Raw genomic sequence first — 27140 nt, 5'->3', positions numbered from 1 at the left:
GGATTGGCCGAGACTTGGTTGGATTAGGATAAAGAATCCTAATCTAAGTATAGTTCTAGTTTGGCCGTGACGAGATTGGCTGCTATAAATAAGAAGAGGGTGCGTCATTCTAAGTCTCTCTAATTCAACACACAAAACTGTCTTGCGCAAACTCTCGTTCTACGCGAAACCTCTCAACAACCTTGAGATTTTTTCCGCCAACACATCTTCAGTTTGGATAAATAGCACTGTGAAGGCAATCGGCAAACATCTTCAGTTTGGATAAATAATACCATTGTCGTAGAATCAGCCGACCGCGGAGCACCTTCAGTTGTTGTCATAGAATCAGCCGATCGCTGAGCACCTTCAGTTTGGATAAACAGCACTGCGTCGAGGCCGACTGGTTATCTATCCAAGTCTCGGTCGAGAAGGATTTTCAAATCCTTATTGGCAGATGTCATCTTTTTAGCTTTCTCGGCAAAGTGAGGTATTACAGGTTACTACATTCGGCACATTGAAAGCCGAATTTGATATTGAACTTCGTAGAACTAGCAGTCTGGTCTTCAGGCTCTAGAACCTGAAGGCCGAGACGTATTCCTTCCTCGGCTGCAGTCACAAGATCAAGAAGTCAGAAGCGCGCCCAACGCCACATTAACATATTTTACTCCTCGGCCAAGCTCAACCGATGAGTTGGCACGCCCCGCACACAATTGAATGACGTAGTTAACTTATTAATTACTCGGCCTGCGTTCCACGTAAGTTTAGTAATTTTTAGGATCAGCAGTATCAGATGTATCAAATTTGACTCACATAGAAATAAAATTGTCGCCAACATTTGTTTGTTGTGAATGGACTAAATCCCCGTTGTAAAAAGAATATATTAATTTTTTTGTTTTTTCTTGTTGCTAGTAACTCGGCATAATTAGTGGGATATCAAACATTACCCATTTCGTAATTATCACATATATAAATCAGACGATTGAAATGGTTCACCCATGAAGCTTCCTGGAAGTTGCCATGGCAGTGCCTTCACTAACACCATATATCCCCCCATCTCTTCCTCTCTGCTTCCCATCTTTTCCATTTTCTCTCCTCCTTTTTCACCATTATCTTCTCTCTCTCTCTCTCTCTCTCTCTCTCTCTCTCTACAACTTCTTCGCCCATTTGGGTTTTCATCTTCAATCATGAAGTTCATCAATATTAGCTCCAAAAATCTCAGTCCGAAACGCCTCTTCCGATCTAAGAAGGACCGGTACGCCGTGTCCAGCTCCGATCCGCCATCGTTCGGGTCCGGAACGGATTTTTCCTCATCTTTTTCTTCTTCCTCAGACTCAATTCACAAGCCCGGGGCCGGTGGTGTCACCACGCCCACCAGCGTTTTGGCCGAAAGATCGGGTTACTGGTCCGAGTTTTCGGCTGATCTGCAGCTGGACATGGCCAAGGCGTTTAAGCTTATAGACCGGGACAACGACGGAGTGGTGTCCAGGAAAGAACTCGAGGCACTTCTGTGCCAGCTCGGGAACAACCCGCCGAGTCAAGAGGAGGTGACGTTGATGCTGAGCGAGGTGGACCGAGACGGCAGCGGTTCGATAACCCTTGAGGCTTTATTGAACCAGGTCGGACCGGTTTCCGGTCCACCTGCGGACTCGGAGCTGCGCGATGCGTTCGAAGTATTTGACACGGATAACGACGGCAAAATATCGGCGGAGGAACTTTTGAGGGTTTTCAAGGCCATTGGGGACGAACTGTGCACGTTAGAGGAGTGCCGGCGCATGATAGCCGAGGTAGATAAAAACGGGGATGGGTTCGTGTGCTTTGAGGAGTTTGTTCATATGATGGAGCTGCAGAGATGAAGTTGCTCCTGATGTTTGGCGAGTCATAAAACTGTTGATTTTCTTTTTCTTTCTTTTTAAAATTTGTTTGGGATAATGGATGTATGGGTTTTAAGGGTGTCTTGGAAAGATTGAGGTAAATAGGTAGTTGTTGGCATTAAAATCGGTGCACTTGGCCATGTACGAATGATGGTGCGCAAAATTGCGGTAAAGCGTCATCTAAGAACTGAATGATAATTTATACGGTTTCTTATTTAAAAAAATTAGTGAAGGGATTCGATGAATTCATGAGATTGTTAGAAAATGGAATTTTTTTTATTAAAATCTCCATATAAAATTTTCAAGGAATTAGGTTTTCTAAGCTGAAGTAAATCTGTGTGTTGACCTAAAAGCTACAATTATTCTTTTTGGAATCATTCTGCACGTAAATTATTTGGTAATGTCAAAACCAAAAGAATTTGTAATTACCAAATTATTTGGTAGAGAATTGTTATTGGTATTCCAAAAATCTCATTCTATACTCTAAATTTTCTATATTTGAAAAGAAAAATACACGTATAGAATAAAATTTTTAGAGTGTTAATAACACTTCCTTTTAGTAATGTTATTTCCTTATTTTCCCGTTAATGAATAGGGAGCTATTTGGTGTAACCAGAGATTTTTTCAGGTACCGGCAATTCAAAGGGTACACATGTTATAATAATATCTGCTATTTTCTCATTTGCGGACTAGTTTTTTCACTTTCCTATTTAATTGAAAGGACGCGTGACTGTGTGACCATCGTACATTTGTAGTTAAATCATGGTTTGAAATGGTCATAGCCAATAATGGACTAGAGAGGTGGCTAATGCTCAGAGATTATATTCTCTCACCTCCTATTTCCATCATCTTCCATCCCCTCTTCTTATATTATCTATTTTGTCTTTCTTTTTCTATAAAAAATTAATATAAGATGTTGATATGGCTTAACTGTAACCGTTCAAATAGGAGAGAAGTGAAGGGGAAAGAAAAAAAGAGGGGAGGGAGTCCTACTCCAACGTCAAGATATGAAGAATGACTTAATATCTAAATCTGGATAATGCCTTAACATGAAACATATTTATAATCATCAAAACATCTTAGTTCAATAACTTCATGCAATGTGTAAGTTTTTCTCAACATAATATCATATTCGGAACATTGCTTGACCATAAAACTCGTTTCATACAAGTTGCTTTCTTGAACATGTGTTGATATCAGAAAAATGTTAACCATTTTTTTAGTAGAGATAAGATATTTCTAACACCCTTCAGCCTTGGCATGGAATACTTTTTTCATATTATTTTTTAAAGAAAAATGTTATTGGCACTTCAAAATTGTCATTTTACACTCCAAAAATTTCATTTTGCACTCCTCAAAAGTATATTTTTCTTTTGAAATATAGAAATTTGGAGTGCATAATGAGGATTTAATAACAATTCCTTATTTGTTCTTCTTTAAAATATGGACAATTGGTGGCAAGTCACGGTTATCCACCTCTTTCGGGGGCTGAGAAGACTCACAGAGGCATTTTAGCCTTTTCCTGACAACAATCAAGCAGACTCATCAGTTTACCGCCTCGAACACTGGACCTCCCTATTTAAATTGTAACTTATTTTTCACTAAAAAAAGAAACGAAAAAGGGTGGAAAGTTGTAACCACTTTGGTTGTCCGAAAGAAAACGATTTAAAAAAAACGAAATAAGAGTAAAAAAATGATGCTATCTGCACATTCTTTATTCATTTTTATCTTTTAATTTTTACAACGACTATTTTCTCATTGATGTCACCACTAACATTACTGTTGTAGTTCTCGCAAACTATTTTATTTTACCATCACCTAGCCTCGATCATTTCTTCATACCTGTAATGAAAGACTCCAAAAGTAAATTTTGGACTGGAGGATAAAACTGATTAACTAAGACAAGCAGGTATTGTCATATGTCTAAGCCACTTGGTTGAATCATGTGTTTTGTCCTTGATTGTAACCAACACCACCTCTTTCTTTTTGTCTGCTTTTGCTGGCAGTGTTGTTCGTGGTAGTTTCACAAGCTTCTTTCAATATCTAGCTGAGATCGGTGTGGCATCCGTGGCTGGATGATGGGATATTACTTCATTTCATCTCTAGGTGCTGCTTGGTTGGATTATTAGCATCTGATGGGAAAATCAAATCGGAATGTTGGGAAGCACTATTGCGGTGGTGGTAGCAGGAATCTCAAACTTTCTTTTGTTTTGTATCTAGCTTTGGGCCCTGGGTTGGGCTCTTTTAGGTTAGCTTGGGAGGCCCCTCTTGTTTTGTTTATATTTGTATGTGGGCTTTTGATTTGTAAATTAGTGATGGAATAAAATTTTGTTCCTTTGTATAGAAAGGATTTATAAAACTGAAGAGTTCAAAAGACCGGATGAAATTGCCCGATTAGAATAAAATTTAAGGACCAAATGGTCCCATTGTTTTTGTATAAATAAATCTGAATATATTTAGGCAGAGAAAGATAGAGAAGCAGAACGTGGGGATTCGCACGGTACAACATGCAGATTTTTCAATTATTTTGGGCAGCCAATTGCAATTGCACCTCCCCCCTTTCACAGCCTTTTATTAGGTGTGCATGACCATTGACCATTGACCATTGACCAAGCAAGGTGTTTGACCATTTTCCATGCACAAGCTACTAGGTTTAGTACGTAGTTCATACAACAAATCCTCTTTCTAAATTTCAATTTTATACGCTAATATAGTACTTGAGTAACGTAAACTTGGATACCATCTTCGATAATATTCTAATGAAACATAAATTAATCATCTTGATTAATATTAGTTAGCATCCTTCTAGATCTGTAGTATCGAAGAGGTTTGATAATTGTTGTAAGCATACCAAACTGTAAACAAGAATTTCAAAATTTCGATTCGGATTGGTCGGTTTAAGCCACAAACTATAATAGAAGTATTGAATCAAATAAATTCATCTAGTGACAAATTTGGTTATATTATTTTTCGTCATAAGCAATTGGTGAGAAAGCTTTGAGAGAAAGATAACGTGAAGTTAAAAGTGCTTATGAGTTTTAATTTTTAGTGTCACATGATTGATATCGATATGAGAAATTAAACATATTCAATTCGTAAATTGTGATAATTGATACCAAATTTAGGCATTTCTAAATGCTATCAGTTCGATTTGGTCCAAAATTATGTTACTCTTTAGCGTAAAAACTGAATCAAACTGCTCGAATTGATTAATTTCGTTTGGTTTGAGCAGCTCAGGCGACTTTTTACCCACCCTTAAGCGGTAGGAGCAGGGAGGGAGCGGCTGTTGCAGCAACTGATGGGAGCAGCCATCTTCTTCTGTACACATTCCGTAACCTTAAACTTGAATGCATATATGGTCCACCACGACCACCATGTGGAGTGGCGGTGGCTAAGCGTGTTTACTGTTTACTTTGGACTTTCCGACGAAGACAAACCTTACAAATTCACTCACTCAACGCTCAGCCAATCAAGCCAAAGCCGGTGGGGGTGGGGGGACCGTGGTTGCTGTGATCGCCTGCAGTCCGGTGCTTGTTTAGTTTTGGGCTCGGAGCCTCTGACTTCTAACGAGTAGGGCCCATTTATTGGACTTAAAGTCCGAAAACATCCGCGTCACAATGGGTCTTTACGAGCACGTGAACCGCGTATCCTTTGACGTCGTACACCGACCGGAGATCCAAATAGACATAAATACCCTCGGTTAAATTACATGAAAAAAGGGTGGTTCGTCGGTCCCTTTCCATTACTTTTTCTTGCTTCTTTATAGCCATATCTTCGACTTGACCAAAAAAAAAAAAAAGCCGCGTTTTCAACAAAAAAAATAAAGCATGGAAGGATCTCGATTGCTACTGGGGATTTTTCGCGTGTTTATTCCTTTGCTGTTTTGGCGCATTTGTTGCTCTTTTGATTCTCAAGCGCACAAGGGCTCATGTGCAAATGACCCGATTTCGGTGTCAGGTTAGGCGTTGTTGTTCATCATCTTAGCCAACCTAATCACACCAAAAGCAATCATAATGTTTCAGTTTTAATCCAAACCCAAAAGATGAAGATGATGAGTTGGGGATTTTCAATTCAAAACCTAAAACCACACAAACATATGAATTTGAATTTTCTACAATTCGGCCTTTTTTTAATCTAATATTCTAGGTAAACTTTTAGTTTAATTTTTTTTTTTTTCACATTTTTGTAAAGGTTCTTTAAAATTATTTACGTAATTAAATACAATGAGTAAATTTGTTCTTAAGGGGTCATGTGAAAGTGAATTAAAACTTCGGGATTGTTAGTGTTATTTTTCAGGCCTGAGAGGGTTTTCTGAAAACACAATATACTTCAGAGGATGTTAATATAATTAACTAGTAGTTTAACCCACTTTCCAATCTCTTAGTGTATAATATCGAATGTTCATAAAAAAAAAAATTAATGTTGTAACCAAATTCAGGAATCGTTGTGAATGGTGGAGATGCACAAACTCGATAATTTGTAAACAGCATACAACCGTAAGCAACCAATGACTGGGGGTGCCAGCCAAAGGTTCTTCGACAATCAAGTTAGTAAGCAAATATAAGTAGATGGAAGAGAATAAGTGTGCGATAATCGCGTTACCAAAGATGAACCTTAGAAGGATGCACTTGCACCAGTTGAGATAGAGACATTTTTGGATATGAAATACGTATTAAACCAAGAGAATCTTAGAAGATATCTTGAAGTAAATTGTAGACATCCGTGTTTACATAAATATTGCATCTTCTTAAAAGTATGATTACTTGCAGTGCACGCGAATTCGTAGATTGCAAGGATTCCAAGAATATAGGAAATCTACTTATTCTTTAATGGATCAGGTTTTTGTGTCTTGCTCAAAAAGCATGGTCATGCTAAATGAAGTTATCACACATCACCCATTGCTCCAAAACAGGTTGATGGTTACATCATTGCTCCGTGTGTACAGCTCTACAGCGAAAGATGTTGAGTCTATTCGAATTTTTTATGTACTCGTGTGCTGATATGCCTTATTCTAACCCTAAAAAATCATTATGCCACAATTACTATTAATAAAAAAGAATAGAATACCACTAGGATTGGAAAAAAAAAAAAAAAACATTACTATTAACAAGAACATGCAAAATCTCTTTATGGCTATAACATTTAAGGCATTGGAGAAAACATTACTATTGCCTAAGTGAAGTATCACTCGCGAAAATCTCTTTATTCATTTCTTCTTCGAGACACAAAATTCTGATGTATTTGAAGAAAGTTGAAGTTTTACTATAAAATTAATTGGCAATGTGAGGAGTAACCCACTTATAAATGTATGCAAGATCCATTCTTTCTCCAATGTAAGGTTGGTACTCTCAAGAAGGTCTGATTTTGATATTGAGTTCATAATTTTAACAAATTACTTATATAAGACAATGATTTACATAACACAAGTTCATCAATTATAAAATCGCAATCCAATAATGTTCAAAAGAACCCATATCGTTCACACTATTTTTTTCTTTTACACAAACGGTGGTCGTAGAGTTCTACAAAACTTTTGAACGATAATGCAAGAAGAAAATTTTTTGAACAATATTACAACAAGAAAAATACCAATTTGACTGAAGTCATTAAACCCATCAAAGGAGTCTTGACTTTCTCGTCGGATGAAGAAAATTTTTATTCTAACAGAAATACGAATGGTATACTACATGCTTTTATATAAATAGTGAAAATTTAAATTATTAATTTTTTAACATATATATTCCACTATTAGTATAATATAACGTGATTATCATCCGTGTTCTAATCATACTTAAAAATCTATCCGTCTTAGGAGTTTAACGCAGGAGTAGCGCGGTACAATGTCAATCAAAGAGCTGCCAAATGGTTTCATTGTCAATCAAGCCACACGCCAAACACGTCAATCCACTCCTCGGTTCAAGATAATGTCACGTGCCCTTCACGAGCTTCATCGCTGTTGTCAAGCACATGCTTTATCACCAAGCTTTATCTGTTGTCCGATAAGACCAATGATCGATCAGATCAAGCCACGTGTCTTGGTCCACTTTTATGTTGACACGTGGAGGGAGTCTGATGGGTGGCTGTTGCAGGCAAAACGCGTGAAAAGGACGAGCGGGCTCGCGGTGCGTGTTTAATGGGTGAATTGAGATTCTCGTGGTAGATAATTACTCACGCTTGCGGGAGTGCGTGAAAGGTGTGAATTTGAGAATGATGTGGCTGCGTGTACTCCACGCCCTTCGGTTGCAGCACTGATTGTAACGTGTATTTCTTTTTGTGGTTTTTCTCTCGTGCCAAATAGTGGACAAAGGTCATGCCAACTGAGCAGTTTCATTCTTAAAGACTTTGAGTCAACGCTCAGCGTATTTATCCACTCACGTAAACAATAATAGACTCCAGTGAACAGTAATAGACCAAAGAATCTCCATGCCTAAAAAAAATAGCCTAGTCAATTTATTAAAATATTATTATTTTTTATTATAAAATAATAAAAAATAATAATTTTATTTTTAATTTCTAACTTTATAAAAAAAAATAAAATAATAATAATATTATTAAAATATTTTTATTTTCTCATCTTCCACACTTCCTTTCCCTTCCATTCCTGCACGCCATCCACCCAGCACAGATAATCCATTCCCACCATCGCCTCCAAACCTCCTCCTCCCATCCTCCGACGCCATTGCCCTCCTGTCCTTCAAATCCAAAGTCGACCTCAACAACAAGCTCCTCTACACCTCATGTCCTTCAATGTCGTCACTTCGTCCTCTTGCATCTCCACACCTCCAATGTTGTCGCTTTGTCCTCCCGTCCTTCTCCCTTCGTGGCTCCTTCCCTCCCGACACCCTCCCCCGCCTTGACCAGCTCCGCTCCTCACCTCCACAACAACTCCCTCTCTGGCACAAAAAAAAAAAAAAAAGGGCTGACATCATATGCCCTCCGACGCCACGCTGACGTCAGATGGACCGGTCCCAAGGTCTGTCAATTTTGGGCTGGCCTGGAGATGAACTTGGGCTGGGTGCCAGGAAATGGAACGGGTTGAAGTGGATTGGCTGAGTGCCAGCCTTGTTTTTTGGCTTAGTGCCGGCCTAACCACCTCCCGGTGGAACTGCTCTTATGAGGGCTAAATATAGCAAGTGTTTTAGTCCTTCGAAAATACATCAAGTTTATTTTTTTTGTTCCAATTTAGTATCTAATATCATAAATATGATGAGTTACAAGGGCCAAGTGGTGGCGTTGGTCGCCGTTTACCGAATTCGTCGAAAAATTAAAAATGGTCGTTAGAGCCCTGGAACTTCACGGCCTCGTACCGTCACGTGTGTTTGTTAATCGAGGTAATTCTTGGGTGGGTTTGTAGAAAAGTGATAGTTTCAAGATGATGGGGGTGGCGTCGACCAATTCCATAGGAGATGGCTAGAATTTGCGTCTGAAATTCGTGGAGGTGGCAGGTCGGTGGGTGGGTTTGGGTTTCTGAGTTAGCTTTCCTGATTTGGAAGGTTTGTAATTCTGGTAGTTTTCAAGTTTCCAAAATAGGAAACTTACTGTTTATAGTAAGTGACAAAGACCAAAATTGCCTATTACTTTCGAGGCTCATAAGTTCTTCGTTTCAACTCCAATTCATGAACATTTTAAGTCTGAACGCTCGTGAGATCAAATCCGATCAAAAAAGTACAAGAGTTGGCCCACTAAACTAACGAAAACTTTCAAAAAAAAGGCCAAATCAAGGTTAAATAAGTTAAATTGGGATTTTTGAATTCAACAAAAATTAAATAAAATCCCGAGATTGAAATTACAATTATGAATAGTGAAATCCGAAAGCGGTATTTCACATGGTAATTGTATTAAATACTTCATATGGTAGCCTAATCTTACATGACATTAAAATCACACCCATTTTATCCATGGCCTTTTGAATTTGAAACTTAGTTAACCCTAATAAGCTAGTTGATTGTTTTTAGTTTTGTCTAATAACATGGTATTGTACCGAGTCTAGTAGAGTAATATTGTAACTAAGTGATTGATTGTATGGTTGAGTTTGACCCTAAACCAACAAGGCAAACCTTATCCACCATGGCTAGGTAGCAAAAAATCACATGATAGTGTGCTCATGTTCTCTGAGGCCTTGTTTGATAGAGACAATTGACTTGAATATGACCATTCACTATATTAAAATTAAGGGTAAGTTACATTTTACCCCCCTCAGGTTTGGGGTCGATTGCAACCTCATACAACATCTTTAAAACATTTCAATTTCATACCTCACCTATTATTTTATTTCAATATAATACATCAGTTGCATTTTCCATCCATTAGTTCGTTAAGTACTAACGTGATTACCAAATTTGTACCACGTGGCAATTTTTTTTCATTCATTTAAAATATTATAATAATTTACCCTATTTATTTAAATTTAAAAAATATATATATATAAAAAATAAAAAACCCATCTTCTTCCTCGAGCCCTTCCCTGCAACCTAAACACCCCATCTCCCCCGCAACCCCCCACCCCACCCAAAACCCACATGTCTCCTACCTCATCACCCCCACCCCCTTTCTCCCTCCCCAACCTTCATCTCCCTGCTGAGTCGACTTGGTCATTCTTTGCTTGCCCTGCGACGCCAGGATCCACGCCGCCAACCCCCTTGCCCAGCGCCACAAGTGAAAACCCCTTGTCCATCCGCTCCATCATCCACTGGCGTCTCAATTTTTTTTGAACTTTTCTTTAATTAATTATTTTTAAATGCATAAAAAATTATTTTTTTGCCACATGACACAAATTTGGTAGTCACATCAACACAAATGTGGCAGCCACGTCAGCACTTAACAAACCAATGGATGAAAAATGTAACGGAGGTACTATATTGAAATAAAATAGTAGGTGAGGTATGAAATTGAAATGTTTTAAAGATGTTAGGTTGCAATCGACCTAAAACTTGAGGGGGTAAAATGTAATTTACCCTAAAATTAATGACAAATTCTTTATTTTGTCCAAGTTGAAGGTTACTGATGAAAATAGTTATCAATTTTAATCCTACCATTTTTGTGGATATTAATACAGATATCTTTTCTTTAGCAGTAAATTTAACTTGGACAAAATAAAGAATTTGTCATCCCTTTCTTCCTTTAAAATGTCATCAATGTAGTGAATAATCATACACAAGTCAATCCTCTCCGTTAAACGAGACTTCATTCTATTGTTTGGTACGTCATTGAACCCTAATAAAGTCATCTACACTAGATTAAAATGCATTTGTTTTATAACTGTAAAGAATGTGGAATTAGTTTGAAGTACAACTTCTAAGTAAGAAACGTAGACTCAACTTTTATAAGTACGTGTTTAATATCAAATTATTATAATTGGTTATAGTGTAAATATATAGTTCTGATCCAATATCTTAATAGATAATGTGTTGGTTTCTACTCATACGTCCTTTATTCGAAACTTTTGTCTCTTAAATGATTGTAATAGTTTCGAACTCTACTCCTACATTCTAATAAAATGATAAAATAATAATAATAATAATAATAATAATAATAATAATAAAATATATATATATATATATATATATATATATATAGTTGTGGTGAAAAAGAAAAACAGTGACTATGAACCCACCACTAAGGCATTTGGCCTAGAATCGCTTTCAACTTTCATCTGCCTTTGATTCTACTCAATTAAGGCCCACCATCGTGATTATTGTATCTCCTAATCTTAATTAAGCTTCTAACCTCGAACTTATCAAAACCATCATGAATCTGCGATGCCTACTGACGAAACACGCTTCTACACCGTTGGATAACTTGGATTGTGCTTTCTTTCGGTAATTATCTTCGGTTGTCCATGTCTTGGGGGACCCAGACAGTTCAACCTCGTTTTACTTTCTTTTTGGACCCCACCAAGAACTGTTAAGGACATGAATGAAGATAATTTAATCTCATTAGAGGAGACAAGATAGTCAACACGCATCACACTTTTTCTTGTAAAGTATTTTACCCACGCTACAGGTATCATATTCAATTAATTTCAAAATCGGGTAATGTTAATAACTTCTCGTTTGATTTTCTCGTCTCTCTATTACATCTCGAAGTAGTACACGAGGATTGATTTGTATGCTCAATGAGATTCAAAATATTGAAGTATTATATGTATCGATCAGATCAAGAAAAAATATGTCAAAGAAGACAACACCAATTATATTACGTCGAAGTTCTTGTTCTACCATCTATAGCAAGAACATTAGAAGATTGAAGTCAAATAAATTCAATCCTAAGACAACCTAGCTAACATCTTCTCTAACTCATTGTCAAAGCCTACTTTCAAAAGATTGTTTGAGAAATTGGTATGCATAAATTGTCTGATTTGCAACATTGTTAGTTCTCATTTGGAAATTTTTTCAAACTTAAGGAAAGTATTCTAAAATATACTTACTTGATCTTAATGTACTTTTTTTTCCCCCACAATTAAGAGCATTTTTCCCTTGGGTTTTTGCTACCTAATGAGGTTTTAACGAGACACCTATCCTGGATGGTCATACCCCTTGTGTATGTCCTATAGACGTTTAATATTGACTTTGCATTAACTCATACTCAAGGAGGAGTGTCGTAATTAATATTTAACATTGTGTGATTGTGTAATCATTGGTTTATGTAATCTAGTGATTCTATACTATTAGGTTTTGTATTATTTGGTTTCTCTCTCTCTTTTTGGTTTACTATAAGTAAAGACATTGACACAGAGGACATATCATCCTACTATTTCCCTAAGCCCTATACTCTTCCCTTTCTCTTTGCCGCACCTCTCTCTTCGTTCAGTAAAATCGGGACTTGTCCACAATAATAAGTGAAATTCAATAGTGTCACTTGTATGTCTACAAATTTTAACGAGTGACTCTAATAATAGGTTACCTCAATAATATTAGTGTGTAATGTAGTAAGTGAGTGGAACTTAAATTGTGTGATGTCCAAATATGAGTTAGCATGCTGGATGTGTGTTTAACTAATTTATTTGTTTTGATACTGCAGACACGTCTTTGTTTAGCTAAGGACTTTCAACATGATGAACTTATTTATTTATTCTATGGAAAGAGAAAGCATGATGTTACTTAGACAAAGAATCCTAATGCAATTGAAGCTTTGAATAAAATCAGCAGTACTATTTTTTCCATATCTGCATAAATCTTTTAAAACAAAAATTAAAGGAACCACAATCACCTTTCCCAACCTCCAACAATTTCTTTCGAATCTCCAATCATTCTTGAAAACTAATGTCTAATCTATGATATTAAACCTATTAGCATGTTGGTAAGTGCCTAACATGTTTGGTGGCATGTTGGGATAAGTTGTCATTAATTAAAATGGACTTGAGTCCAGTTTATTATTTCCAATGCCCAATTTCATTCAACCCACTAAACGGGCCCTAAAAGTTAGTAAATCTCAAAGGCTTTTTAGTCAAAATGATCCTTAAGATTGATACAACTTCTTACTTTGGTTCCTGAGATTTGAAATCAATAGAAATAGTCCCTGAGTTTGTTCACCATCAATTATTTTGTTCATTTCGTGAAAAATCTCTATTAAATAATGATAAAAGGACAAAAAACCCTCAATTTTTGTCAAATCATTTTTGTCCATTGTTTATTAAATTGAGGTTATTTGTGTCATTTTGGTCATTTATTTATTAGAATATTTCTCAAAATGACCAAAATGAATGGTGGACAAATTCAGGACCACTTTTATTGATTTCAAATCTTAGGGACCAAAGTAAGAAGTTATGTCAAGCTCAAGAAACCATTTATGACACATCCCAACCCGGAATGTCCACTAGGACTCCGAATCGAGCTGTGTTGGCCGACACCTGGAAGGTGACGAAGCCATAAAGTATAGTGATGTGGAAAATGCGAATAAATTTAACCCTAAAAGTGCCTAAAGGCCAGAGTGCACTGCAAGCGGGAACGAGCCCGTTTCACACGCAACGTTAGAGCATAAGTAAAGTGTAATAGTGTGGGTAAGGATCATACTCTCAGAGGTAGACACCTATACTGAGATTCGCCACAAATCCTCGTCGATACGAACTTTCAACAGCTAAAACCTTGAGGGGCGCAAAAACAAGGGTGAGTGGGCCTGAAAATAAAGTTTTTAATAAAAACTTTTTGAAAACATTATAACCCCTCGCCGTAAAACCCGTATAATTTCCCAGAAAATAATAATACATACGTATATAGAAATCATACTCGAGAGTAGTGAAAACCAAGTATATGCCATGTCAAGTATCTCAGCAATGAAATAAGTATGCTAGGTGAAATAAATTAATGTAAATTGATATGCCATCCGGAGTCACTTAACGTGACCTGTACAACTCTAAACCTGCACACGAGTTGGAACCACCTAATGTGGTTTGTAGGACAGGTTGTGTGTAAATAAATATGCTAAAGTTCTACGATCACGTGAAGGTTGTGCGAAGTATTGCAAGTCACCTACGAGTTGGAACCACCTAATGTGGTTTGTACGACAGGCTGTCACCTGCCTTGGATCCAAGGTGAGCGTACGGTGCGAAAGGTGAACGATCACATGAAGGCTGGCCCTGACCTCGAGCGGAGCACTAACACCGGGTTGCAGGATAATGAGTACCAAATGCATCCAGGCATAACCATATACATCACAACCACTAACATCATAATGTACTTACCTGAAGTTTACCTGGGCTCTGCAACATCATGCAACATTATGCAAAGCTATACTAATGCATAGGCTAAAATGTAAAGCAACCATGACATGACATTTTAAACGAAATTCCACTTAAAACCATTTCTGGGAAAAATGGGAAACATATATACGTATATATAGAAAACCGAAAAGCCCACTCACCTGGAGTCCGTGCTACAACTCCTTAGCACATACATTAAGGCGTCACGAACGATTGCCGCCTAAAACAATTATTAAATCATGTCTTAGAATTCTTATCAATAGAACATATTCCCAGAAACAAAACAATGACGGTGTGGTCGGAGCTCAAAAACGGATAATATTGTGTTACGGTGGAGTCAAGCCCGAAATGTGGTGGGGACCGGAACTGAGATGTGACAATTTAGCCAAAAAGTGAATCCCAAATTGAAAAATTGACAATGGTAAAACAACCAAATATGGAAAATGAATTGGTTTCCATTCAGGTTTATCTTTACCATATAGTTTGTCAATTATAATTAAACGAGTACAGAACTAGTTGCAAGCTCAAACGTCTTCGTTTCGATCTCAAATCTATTTGATAAATATAGTTTGTCGTTGATTACATGTTTGAGGAGTCATAATACAGTGGATTATGAACCATGAATATCAATAGCAAACCAACAAGATGGTATAACAAGTAAGCAAACATCTTTGTTTTATGCATGGATCTACCTCATATATATATAGCTTATTGGTGACCACATGTGTAGAAAATTTCATGACAGTAGACCACAAGATAAGAGTATCAATAACAAAAAAAATTAATATAAAATAAGTGTTAAGTTCAAACGTCTTCCTTTTGCGACTAAAGCTGTCTCGGATACATACTTTGTAGGTAATTACAAGTGCATATGATATGATGACAGTAGGTCATGAGGTAAGAATATCAATAGTAAAACAACAATTATAAAATAAGTAGTAAGTTCAGACACATTTCTTTCATGCCTAAATCTGTTTCGTATATATACGTTGTAGGTAATCATATGTGCAAATAATATCATGAAAGTAGGTCACGAGATATGAATATCAATAGTAAAACAACAAATATAAAATAAATAGTAAGTTCAAACGTCTTTCTTACGCATCTAAATCTGTCTCATAATAATAATAATAATAATAATAATAATAAAACAACAAATATATGGATGGATGAGGCTAATTAAATGATAATTGATTGTAACTAGTGAGTAAGCTGGTTCACCGTTTTTTTTTCTTTTATACTGGGGGTCTTTTATAAAGGAATTTTAACGAAAAACTCCCCATAATGTTTACTTTAACGAAAAATCACATTTTTATACTAAAAAGTCAATCATGGTACTATTTACTTTACCCTTTATTTTATCATTTTCGTTAAAATTCAAAATTTTCAAATCTTTTTCATTAATTTTTTATTTTTTTAATGAAGCTCCCCTTGCTCTCAAAAACTCCTTGTACTGTCGTTCAGCAATAAAAAAAACTCAGTTATAAAAAAATAAAATAAAAAGTAAGTTTATCCCAAATAAACATAGTTTGTCTGTAATACCACATCTATCTCACTATCCAAAAAAGAAAAAATGAAAACACGACCAAAATGTGTTTCATTGAAAAACACCCCTAAAATAATAAAAATGAAAATAATAATAAAAAAAAAGGATGTGAGTCGCAGGTTGTCCGTGAACCACAACCACACGTTATTGCGTGCCAATATTGGACATGAGAATCACAAAAGTCGCTCTTTTTTTTCTTCTTTTGGGTCTGACATAAAACCCACTTTTGCACTCGCACAAATCATCATTTCTATCGTGTTTTTCCTTTTGACCAAGAAATTAAAAAGAAGATTAATGAAAAGAATTTAAAATTTTTGAGTTATAATCAAAATGATAAAAAGTTATTGTAAATGAATAATACCAGAAGTGACTTTTTAGAGTAAAAATGTCATTTTCGTTAAAAGTGAACAGTACTGGAAGAGTTTCGTTAAAATTTCCGAAATTAAAAGCTCTTGCTAACTATACTTATCCTAATAAATCGCACTTTACAACCGCTTAGTACTACATTAAATGATATTTTTTTTATTTATAAGTGAAAGGTCTTAAGTTTGATTTTAGCAAAAAACGAATTTGAATCACATTATTACTAGTTCAACTCTATCATGAAGCGAAACCCACCCACTATTCTTAAAGTAAATAATATCGTTTGTTCAAATAAATAAATAACAAAAGAATTATTATTAACATCCTGAAATTTTTTATTTCACACTACATTGTATTTTTTTTAATTATATAAAATTTAAAATGCAAAATAAAATTTTTAGAATGTTAATATAATAATATAATAACAGAAATAAATTTGTTTAGTTCGAATTCGATGTGTCTTTTACATGTGCTTCTCATTTGGCAAACACACACACGAGAATCTTTGCCGACTACTTGTCAATCAACACCCGCAACAAAATGCTTTAACCACGGTTCAAAATTAACCGCAAATCAAAGCTTAAGCTTTTAACCACGGTTTACTCGTGCTGTTTGGATTTAGGAGAAAGAACACACAACATACGTTACAAAACCAACCCAGTTTCTCAACTCTCTCTCTCTAAGCTCCACACCTTTGCTTTAAACAGACCAAAGGCCAGACCTTTTTTCTGGGCTTTCGTTGTTGCTTCTGAAATAGCTGCCTGTTTGGTTTCCGGGAAATTTTTTTTTTCCGGCAGCTGAACTCTCTCACTTTCCCGGGACTGGTTGCTGTGCCCAACATTCGTTTTCCTTGGCTGCCTTACCCAATCATCTTCTCATGATCCCATTTCGCTTGCCGAAGCTGGTGTGTGCAGTTTTCTCCTAACCTGTGTGTTTTCTGGGTTGATTTGTTATATTTTTTTTGGGTTTTGCTTTTTACTTGGAATTATGGATGTTTTAGATCTGAAATTGTAGCTCTGCTGGGTTGTTTGATTTGGTTGAATGTATAAAGTTTTGGTTTTAGCAAAAAAAAGGTTTGTATTTTTCGTGGTTTTGGGGGTATTTGAGGCTGAGATTTGATCTGGGTTTCGAAAATTTAGCTTGCCTTTTGTAGGGTTGTTGATTTTTCTGGATTTTGGAGATGAAGATTGAGATGGCTTTAGGAGGAGGGGTTTGGAATGATGAAGATAAGGCCATGGTTGCTGCAGTTTTAGGAACTCGAGCTGTCGATTACTTGATTTCGAGCTCGGTTTCTTCGATTGAGAATTCGTGTATGGGGATAGGGAGTGATGAGAATTTGCACAACAAGCTCTCGGATCTTGTGGAGCGTCCGAGTGCATCGAATTTTAGCTGGAATTATGCCATTTTCTGGCAGATTTCTAGGTCCAAGTCTGGGGATTGGGTTTTGTGTTGGGGTGATGGTTCTTGTAGAGAGCCTAAGGAAGATGAAGAGTCCGAAACCACGAGGATTCTCGGTCTTAGGCTTGAGGATGGGACCCAGCAAAGGATGAGGAAGATAGTGCTGCAAAAGTTACACAATTTGTTTGGGAGCTCAGATGAGTATAATGGTGCTCTTGGATTAGACCGGGTCACTGATATGGAGATGTTCTTGCTTGCGTCGATGTATTTTTCATTTCCAAGAGGAGAAGGGGGTCCTGGCAAGTGCTTGGCATCTGGGAAGCATGTCTGGCTCTTGGACTTATTGAAATCAGGGTCGGAGTATTGTGTTCGATCGTTTCTTGCCGAATCTGCTGGAATTCAGACCATTGTTTTAGTCCCAACAGATGTTGGTGTAGTTGAATTGGGTTCAGTGAGATGCATAGGGGAGCGATTAGAGTTGTTGCAGTCCATAAGGTCACTGTTTTCTACAGAGTCCTCGTTCTTAAGGGCCAAGCCAGTGGCAGGTGTGCCGGTGATTGGAAGGAGGATAGATGAAAATGTCCAACTAACTAATTTGAGCCCTGTGGAGAGAGGGGAAGTAGTTCCCAAGATTTTCGGGCAAGATTTGAACTCAGGGAACTCAGTCCGGCCTCGTTATAGAGAAAAACTTGCTGTTAGAAAGTTGGAGGAGAGGCCGTGCGATGTGTACTCAAATCGAAATAGGATTGCATTTTCAAGTCCCCGAAATGGTAATCATGGTTCAAGTTGGGCGAATATTCATGATGTGAAACAGGGGAGCCCAATTGAGATGTATGTTTCTCAAAGTCCGGTGAATAATTTACAGGAGCTTGTCAGGGATGATTTTCGTCATAACCATTATCACCCACAGAAGCAGGTGCCAATGCAAATTGACTTTTCAGGGACCACCTCAAGGCCTTCTGTCGTTTCCCGACCCATTGTTGTGGATTCTGAAAATTCAGATGCTGAAGCTCCATGCAAAGAAGACCAGCCAGGCACAGCTGATGAAAGGAGGCCGCGGAAAAGGGGTAGGAAGCCTGCAAATGGAAGAGAAGAACCACTCAATCATGTGGAGGCAGAGAGGCAGCGGCGTGAGAAGCTAAACCAGCGGTTTTATGCTTTAAGAGCTGTTGTTCCCAATATATCCAAGATGGACAAAGCATCCTTGTTGGGAGATGCCATTGCTTACATCAACGAGCTCCAGGCGAAGCTTAAAGTCATGGAAACAGAGAGGGAGAACCTCGGTGGCACTTCAAGAGATGTGTCAGCTTTGGGGGCTAGCTCAGGTATTGAAATTCAGAACCAGGCACCTGATGTCGATGTTCAAGCTGTTAACGATGAGGTTATCGTAAGGGTGAGCTGCCCTTTGGATTCACACCCTGCATCAAGAGTCATCGAAGCATTCAAAGAGGCACAAATCACAGTTGTTGAGTCAAAACTTGCCGCAGCAAACGATACTGTCTCCCATACTTTTGTAGTGAAGTCTCAAGGATCGGAGCAGTTGACAAAGGAGAAGTTGCTTGCAGCATTTTCCCGGGAATCCAACTCATTACAGTCATTGTCATCAGTCGGGTAGTGCGAGAACTGCAATTAACATAATCCAAGGTATAATACTGAAGAACCCATTTAAAAGTTTCTTCAGATGTTTTTGATATACAGCAGGGAATCCGAAAAGGAATAGCATTGCTAGCTAGAGTTAGACAAATAACTACCTAATGACCAAGTAGGGAGCAAAATTTCTGTGATTATTTTATAGCATACATATTTTGGTGTAAGTATTCTTGCAAGGTTGATTTCATTTGTAAGTTCAATCGATCCTCAAGGTGTTGGTTATGAAGAAGCTGATAGATTTGTATTGTTTCTTAAATGTTAGTTTCATTATTTTCCCTTCATTTGCATCTGATCTATCATCGCTACTGTTATTTTTACTGGATGACATTGGTGTTGTATAAATGTACCATATTCTTCTTCTGTTTTGTGAAGGATTAGACGAAAGTCGTACCCAGATTCTGCATTCAAATTCGATTACATTGTTCAGGCTTTTGGATCTCTTTTTTATTTTTCCTTTCTGGATTGCGAATTGATATGGTGGGAAATTTTGTTCCCAAAGGCAAGGTAAATTTGTTCTTCCTGTGGACAGAAAGTTTTGAAGGCTTCCTCGGTCTTTCTTCGCCTTTGTTTTTAGTTTACCTCCTTCTAATCTCTTCTGAGTGAAGTTATTGGTTGAATGCATGTGAAACCAAGAACTAGTTTATTCTCTTCTTGCTCTGCTTCCAAATTTTGGGTCCTCTTGTTATCTCTGCAGGGATTGTAACCCATTATCTATCCCCTCTTCGTATCTCTTGCATCCTGATGATTTGACAAATAACCTGATGTGAGAGATACAGAAAGGGAGATAAAAATCCGGTTGCACCTTAGATTTTGCGTTGATTTTTGGGGATAATTCAGTAGAAAAAATAAGAAACATGTTTCCTTGTACCTACCTGCCAGGTAATTTCTTTTACGAATTCTTCCATATGGAGAAAATAGTCATGTCAAATTAGAAATGTCAATTGGTGGGATGTGACAATACGTGTGAAGTCTTTCGGTCCAGGGACAGCAACAGAGGTGGACTTTTGGTATACATATGTTTCATACTTCTTGCATAATTGAGATAACATGGGATTGGTGTGCCTTCACTGCCCTAGTCAGCATTTTCCTCGTTTGTTTCAACAATTGTAACTGCTGTCACTGGTACCTCGACATGCTTTTCACAAGGGGCAGCTGCTCGAAAGTTTTTTGTATTTTTTTTCAACTTTTTTTAATTTTATTTATTTTTTAACATACGTCCGTGTTGGGAGAAGGTTGCCTTGAATTTGAACACAGAATTTCCTGTGCAGGATGAACCCTTGCGCTCAACCACTTTAGTTTGGTTGCTGTGATGGTGGATTTGATTTGTAATTTGCAAATTGAAACTATTGATTGTTACTGCAGAAACCAAATGCAGGAACATTTTTAGATTTAGTTTCTCATCTTTTTTCTTACTTCTCTTGGTAGTGATTTTTGAGTACGCTTCTGGGTATATTAAACATTGATATGTTCTGTTGTCAAAATTTTTGATTTGATATTCAATTTCTAAGACTTAACAACCAAAAATACATCGGAACATAATAGAATTTTCGTTCTCAACAGCCCGAGTGAGATTTTCATAGATGCACATGAAAAGGAGCAAATGAATAGATCATGTTCTCAAATTCTAGGCCATCGCTTTTTATAGTTCTTCTTTCTATAAAGAAATTGAGGCATCTCAAAACCCTACCATAACATAATTTGAGAGAAAAAGTAGAAAAAATTGAGGCCATGGTTCCAAGAAATCAACACACACACACACAAACACACACACACACACACACACACATATATATATATATATATATATAATTACCATAAAAACTCAATAGAAGAATGTGGTCCATATGGTATGTGCATTCGACAATTGGCTTGACCAGGGAAGCAGATTATGTCAGAAACCATGTTCTCCATGTGTGCTCGAAAAAAGGCCAAGGACTATGAAAAGTTAAAGCAAAACTGAGAGAAAAAAAACAAAAACAATGACATGGGGGAGAATTTTAGTATGCTACTGGTATATGGGATAACATTCAACTATGGTTGTTTTGGTGCATGACATACATTAGAGCACAATAGAATTTTCAAAACGTTATGATCAATCACGTGGAGAACAAACAATAATAAAGAGAAACACTCAAACAATCTAACACTTATGTGCAATAATAACATCAATGCCATCCTCCTTGGTTAGGATTAGGAATTTGGATAAATTTGAACTCTAAAACATAGACACACCCCGCCCACTTTTGTGCTTTATGTGCCTAATTTTCTATTTGGTATGGTTGCAAATTGCAAAAATGCTAAAAACATGTGGTCAAAAGTGGAGGATTGACAGCAATTGCAACTGCCCATGTGTGGTTTAGGCATTTGTTTTTGTGCCTACATCTGTTCGGCCTTTGCAGTGTTTGCTTTTGCCCCAGTTTCGGAACTTGCTAGCTATCTGGCTTCCTCAAAGTCAAAGTATTGAAACTTCCAAAATAGCAAAAGTATGTTGTTTTTGGTGTGTTTGTAGGTTTATTAGAGCATCTAAAAGGCAGTGCATGTCATGTGAAGATCGCGGTGCATGCATGGCTAATGTACGGACGTGATGAGGGCCGGGAGAGAGAAGAGAACTTGTGAAAACTTTCATGAAACGATTCATGCAACCTATATGTCTGTTAAACTCATAAATTCGTAATTTAAAAGTTAAATTGGTGAAATATTTAAACGAAGTAAGTTTATGTAACTCTTCTCTTTATCGCTCTCTATCACTATCATCAAAAGAGTGATTAGGAATTTTAAAAACCCCTAATTGGCAAGTTTTCCTCCTAATTATATGGTTCCACTTGATAAAAAGAAATGGAGGCTTCTCAATTCCATGATATGTGTCCTGGATAGTCGTAGTATTGTACTGGATGACCATGACCAGTGAAGAAGAAAGCGTATTATATATATATATATATATATATATATATATATATATGTACACATACATATTGTATATAATAGATATATACACACGATTATAATGTTATATTATCAAGAGAACATGTAGCTTGATTGCATGCCTACCACTAGTCCACAAGTCCATTGGTTGAAGGAGAAAAGAAAGTGCCGAAGATAATGAAGATTTTGACAGATTTTATGCAGACTTTTGGCAACTAAGTTGTTACTTGACAAGCAAGTTTCAAGCTTTTAGTCAATAAAAATCTATATAAATACAAATATCTGCCCAGTTAGCGTGTTTGAATTGTTTCGTCTGAAGAATAAAAATCATTATCTTGATGCTAATTACACTTGGAATACAAAACGGAAAGAAAAAAAAGAACAATTTTCTTTTCAAACCAAACAAGGAAAAAAATTGACCCCAATAAAATATGTAGTTTGAGTTCTCTCGTAAAGAGAAGGACACACTAGCATCTCGTGCGATATTTTAATGTCATCTAAAGAAATTTTGCACATGACACTGTATTATTGTTGAATCAAAATTTCATCATAACAAACATCACGAAAAAAATGTACATGTACCATATATAGAAGTTACTCTCCTTGGTAAGAGTTAAGACCTTACTAAGATTAGACTACGCCAAATTTTCAACTTTCAAAGAGTTAGTCGAGTAGAAAGCGAGAAAAATTTGAAAACATGAAGAAAACGTTCTTAAACTAACCAACCCATGAAGAAACTATGAGCCTGTAAAATGATTTGGGCCCAACTTTGAGATTGGAACATCAATTCATAACCTTCTAAGAGAATGGGAGCTTCTCTTTGTACTCAAACAATATCCATTCACACCAAGTGATATCTAAAAATCTTTTCTCCTTACCTAGTCACTCATCTAAAACTATTCTTCAAAATGAAAGTAAATTTACCTATTATTATTTTCTCTTCTCACCCAACAAATCCACAGTTGACGGCCCTTCTGAAGAAGTCGAACACTCCATTTCCATCTGTTAGGCCTGTAAATTGGGCCAGACCGGACCGGCTCGAGCCTATAAACGGGCTGCCGGCCCAACCCTATTTTGGACCACAGTATTTCTTTATTGAACTAAAAAATATATATATTTTATTGATGTTAAGAATGGAACCTAAGAGCTCTAATTCAATTTTATACATTACCATTCAATTTTATACATTACCATTCAATTAATAGTCTTAAATTGTTAAAAAAAAACTAATTAAACCGTACAGATAAATGAGTTTACACCAAATTAATAAATTTTCATGCAAGTGGCCCTCTACCACAGTGGTGGAGAGAAGTGTTGTCCTTGCAACATGGTGGGGGTTCGAACTCTGTCAGCTCCCTAATCTAACATCTAATCTAACAAATTTATCGTTTAACAAAAAAAAAAATACATAAATAAATTTTCTTTACATCGGGCCGAATCAGGCTCGACCCTTAGGACAGGACTATGGGCTGGCTAATGGCCTAATATGCAAGGCCCAAACAGCACTCATTTGAAAAAAGCCAGAACAAAGCCCAATTCTACAATCTAGCCGGGCCAGCTCAGAGACATTTTGAGACGAGATAAAAGCAGCAATTGTGGTGGAATTGAGTTTTCTATAATTTTAGAATCTCATCTATTGCCAAATTTTAATTTTTCTCTTACATTTAAAAGTTGAAACCCCATCCTTCTATCTAAAAAAATAAAAAATTTGAAACTCCATCAAAACTCGAAAGTCAACAAACCATACTTATTCGAAGCAAACCATCCTAAACCATATTTATTCTTACGTTAATAAAGTCTAACGACCATTGAATGCATTGGTGTGAGCATTTTCATTTTTTATATCATCGTACAGCAGTGGATGCATTGATTTTAGGCAACTTTAATGAAAATCTCTCATTACTATTCACTTTAACGAAAAACCACATTTTTACACTAAAAAGTCAATCCTGGTACTATTCACTTTACACTTTATTTTGTCCTCATCATTAAAACTTAAACTTTTCAAGCATTTTTCATTAGTTTTCCTTTGATTTTATGGATCATCTATCTCTATCAACATTATCTACAAATCTTTGTTTACAAGTACTTTTTCTTTATTTTTTTTGTCTTTTTCTTTTATAAAAAAGGGACAACTGATGGTAAATCACTGTAATTATTTATAGCTTTTTATGAACATTAAACTCTAAATTTTTTTTGGAAAGCACTAAACCCTAAATTGTTCTCTTAAAAAAATCATAAAAACTTCAGAACTATGTTAAATAATATTTGACATTGTGTGATTGTATAAATTCTTGGTAAATTTGGTTTAGGATTCATATGTAAAGTGATGCTTTCCTATTACGTTTTTGTACTACTTAGTGAGTAAGTTTCTCTCTATTCATGGTTTATAAATAAAGGCACTAATATAAGGATAATACATCTACAAATTCTCTAAGCTGTATTCTCTCATTTTCTCTCTCTATTGCTGCACCTCCTTCTTTCCTTTCAATAAATTGCTTACAACACGTTATCATGCATGCTTCATTTTCTCTCTCTTAATACTTCTCTTTTGTGTTGATCAATCTTTTGTGTTGATATACAGCAGGGAATCCGAAAAGGAATAGCATTGCTAGCTAGAGTTAGACAAATAACTACCTAATGACCAAGTAGGGAGCAAAATTTCTGTGATTATTTTATAGCATACATATTTTGGTGTAAGTATTCTTGCAAGGTTGATTTCATTTGTAAGTTAAATCGATCCTCAAGGTGTTGGTTATGAAGAAGCTGATAGATTTGTATTGTTTCTTAAATGTTAGTTTCATTATTTTCCCTTCATTTGCATCTGATCTATCATCGCTACTGTTATTTTTACTGGATGACATTGGTGTTGTATAAATGTACCATATTCTTCTTCTGTTTTGTGAAGGATTAGACGAAAGTCGTACCCAGATTCTGCATTCAAATTCGATTACATTGTTCAGGCTTTTGGATCTCTTTTTTATTTTTCCTTTCTGGATTGCGAATTGATATGGTGGGAAATTTTGTTCCCAAAGGCAAGGTAAATTTGTTCTTCCTGTGGACAGAAAGTTTTGAAGGCTTCCTCGGTCTTTCTTTGCCTTTGTTTTTTGTTTACCTCCTAATCTTTTCTGAGTGAAGTTATTGGTTAAATGCATGTGAAACCAAGAACTAGTTTATTCTCTTCTTGCTCTGCTTCCAAATTTTGGGTCCTCTTGTTATCTCTGCAGGGATTGTAACCCATTATCTATCCCCTCTTCGTATCTCTTGCATCCTGATGATTTGACAAATAACCTGATGTGAGAGATACAGAAAGGGAGATAAAAATCCGGTTGCACCTTAGATTTTGCGTTGATTTTTGGGGATAATTCAGTAGAAAAAATAAGAAACATGTTCCCTTGTACCTACCTGCCAGGTAATTTCTTTTACGAATTCTTCCATATGGAGAAAATAGTCGTGTCAAATTAGAAATGTCAATTGGTGGGATGTGACAATACGTGTGAAGTCTTTCGGTCCAGGGACAGCAACAGAGGTGGACTTTTGGTATACATATGTTTCATACTTCTTGCATAATTGAGATAACATGGGATTGGTGTGCCTTCACTGCCCTAGTCAGCATTTTCCTCGTTTGTTCCAGCAATTGTAACTGCTGTACCTCGACATGCTTTTCACAAGGGGCAGCTACTCGAAAGTTTTTTGTATTTTTTTTCAACTTTTTTTTTATTTTATTTATTTTTTAACATACGTCCATGTTGGGAGAAGGTTGCCTTGAATTTGAACACAGAATTTCCTGTGCAGGATGAACCCTTGCGCTCAACCACTTTAGTTTGGTTGCTGTGATGGTGGATTTGAATTGTAATTTGCAAATTGAAACTATTGATTGTTACTGCAGAAACCAAATGCAGGAACATTCTTAGATTTAGTTTCTCATCTGTTTTCTTACTTCTCTTGGTAGGGATTTTTTAGTACGCTTCTGAGTATATTAAACATTGATATGTTCTGACGTTAAATTTTTGATCTGATATCCAATTTCTAAGACTTAACAACCAAAAATACATCGGAACATAATAGAATTTTCGATCTCAACAAGCCGAGTGAGATTTTCATAGATGCACATGAAAAGGAGCAAATGAATAGATCATGTTCTCAAATTCTAGGCCATCGCTTTTTATAGTTCTTCTTTCTATAAAGAAATTGAGGCATCTCAAAACCCTACTATAACATAATTTGAGAGAAAAAGTAGGAAAAATTGAGGCCATGGTTCCAAGAAATCAACACACACACACACACACACACACACACACACACACACACACACACATATATATATATAATTACCATAAAAACTCAATAGAAGAATGTGGTCCATATGGTATGTGCATTCGACAATTGGCTTGACCAGGGAAGCAGATTATGTCAGAAACCATGTTCTCCATGTGTGCTCGAAAAAAGGCCAAGGACTATGAAAAGTTAAAGCAAAACTGAGAGAAAAAAAACAAAAACAATGACATGGGGGAGAATTTTAGTATGCTACTGGTATATGGGATAACATTCGACTATGGTTGTTTTGGTGCATGACATACATTTGAGCACAATAGAATTTTCAAAACGTTATGATCAATCACGTGGAGAACAAACAATAATAAAGAGAAACACTTAAACAATCTAACACTTATGTGCAATAATAACATCAAATGCCATCTTCCTTGGTTAGGAT

General features: G+C 36.4%; 1 protein-coding gene and 1 pseudogene across 2 annotated transcripts; both read left to right on the top strand.

Moving 5' to 3' along the window:
- The first annotated feature begins 980 nt into the window (after positions 1-980).
- Positions 981-2095, top strand: LOC137734696 (putative calcium-binding protein CML36 pseudogene; annotated as a pseudogene). The gene has a single exon (XR_015964010.1). The product of XR_015964010.1 is annotated as a putative calcium-binding protein CML36 pseudogene (transcript).
- A 14869-nt stretch (positions 2096-16964) lies between these two features.
- On the top strand, positions 16965-19785 carry LOC137734626 (transcription factor MTB1). Its single transcript, XM_088696481.1, has 2 exons — positions 16965-17360; positions 17596-19785. The coding sequence occupies exon 2, from the start codon at positions 17637-17639 to the stop codon at positions 19467-19469; it is 1833 nt and encodes a 610-aa protein (XP_088552607.1). The 5' UTR covers positions 16965-17360; positions 17596-17636; the 3' UTR covers positions 19470-19785.
- Positions 19786-27140: the final 7355 nt, after the last annotated feature.

This window comes from Pyrus communis, chromosome 7, assembly GCF_041283825.1.
Source record: "Pyrus communis isolate YQ-2024b chromosome 7, ASM4128382v1, whole genome shotgun sequence".
Classification (NCBI taxonomy): domain Eukaryota; kingdom Viridiplantae; phylum Streptophyta; class Magnoliopsida; order Rosales; family Rosaceae; genus Pyrus; species Pyrus communis.
Note: the sequence above shows the minus strand (reverse complement) of the source record. Positions and strands in the feature narration are given on the sequence as shown.

Bases quoted from the DNA above. Each gene is read 5' to 3' on its own strand.
- LOC137734626 (XM_088696481.1), top strand. From the start codon at position 17,637: ATGAAGATTGAGATGGCTTTAGGAGGAGGGGTTTGGAATGATGAAGAT.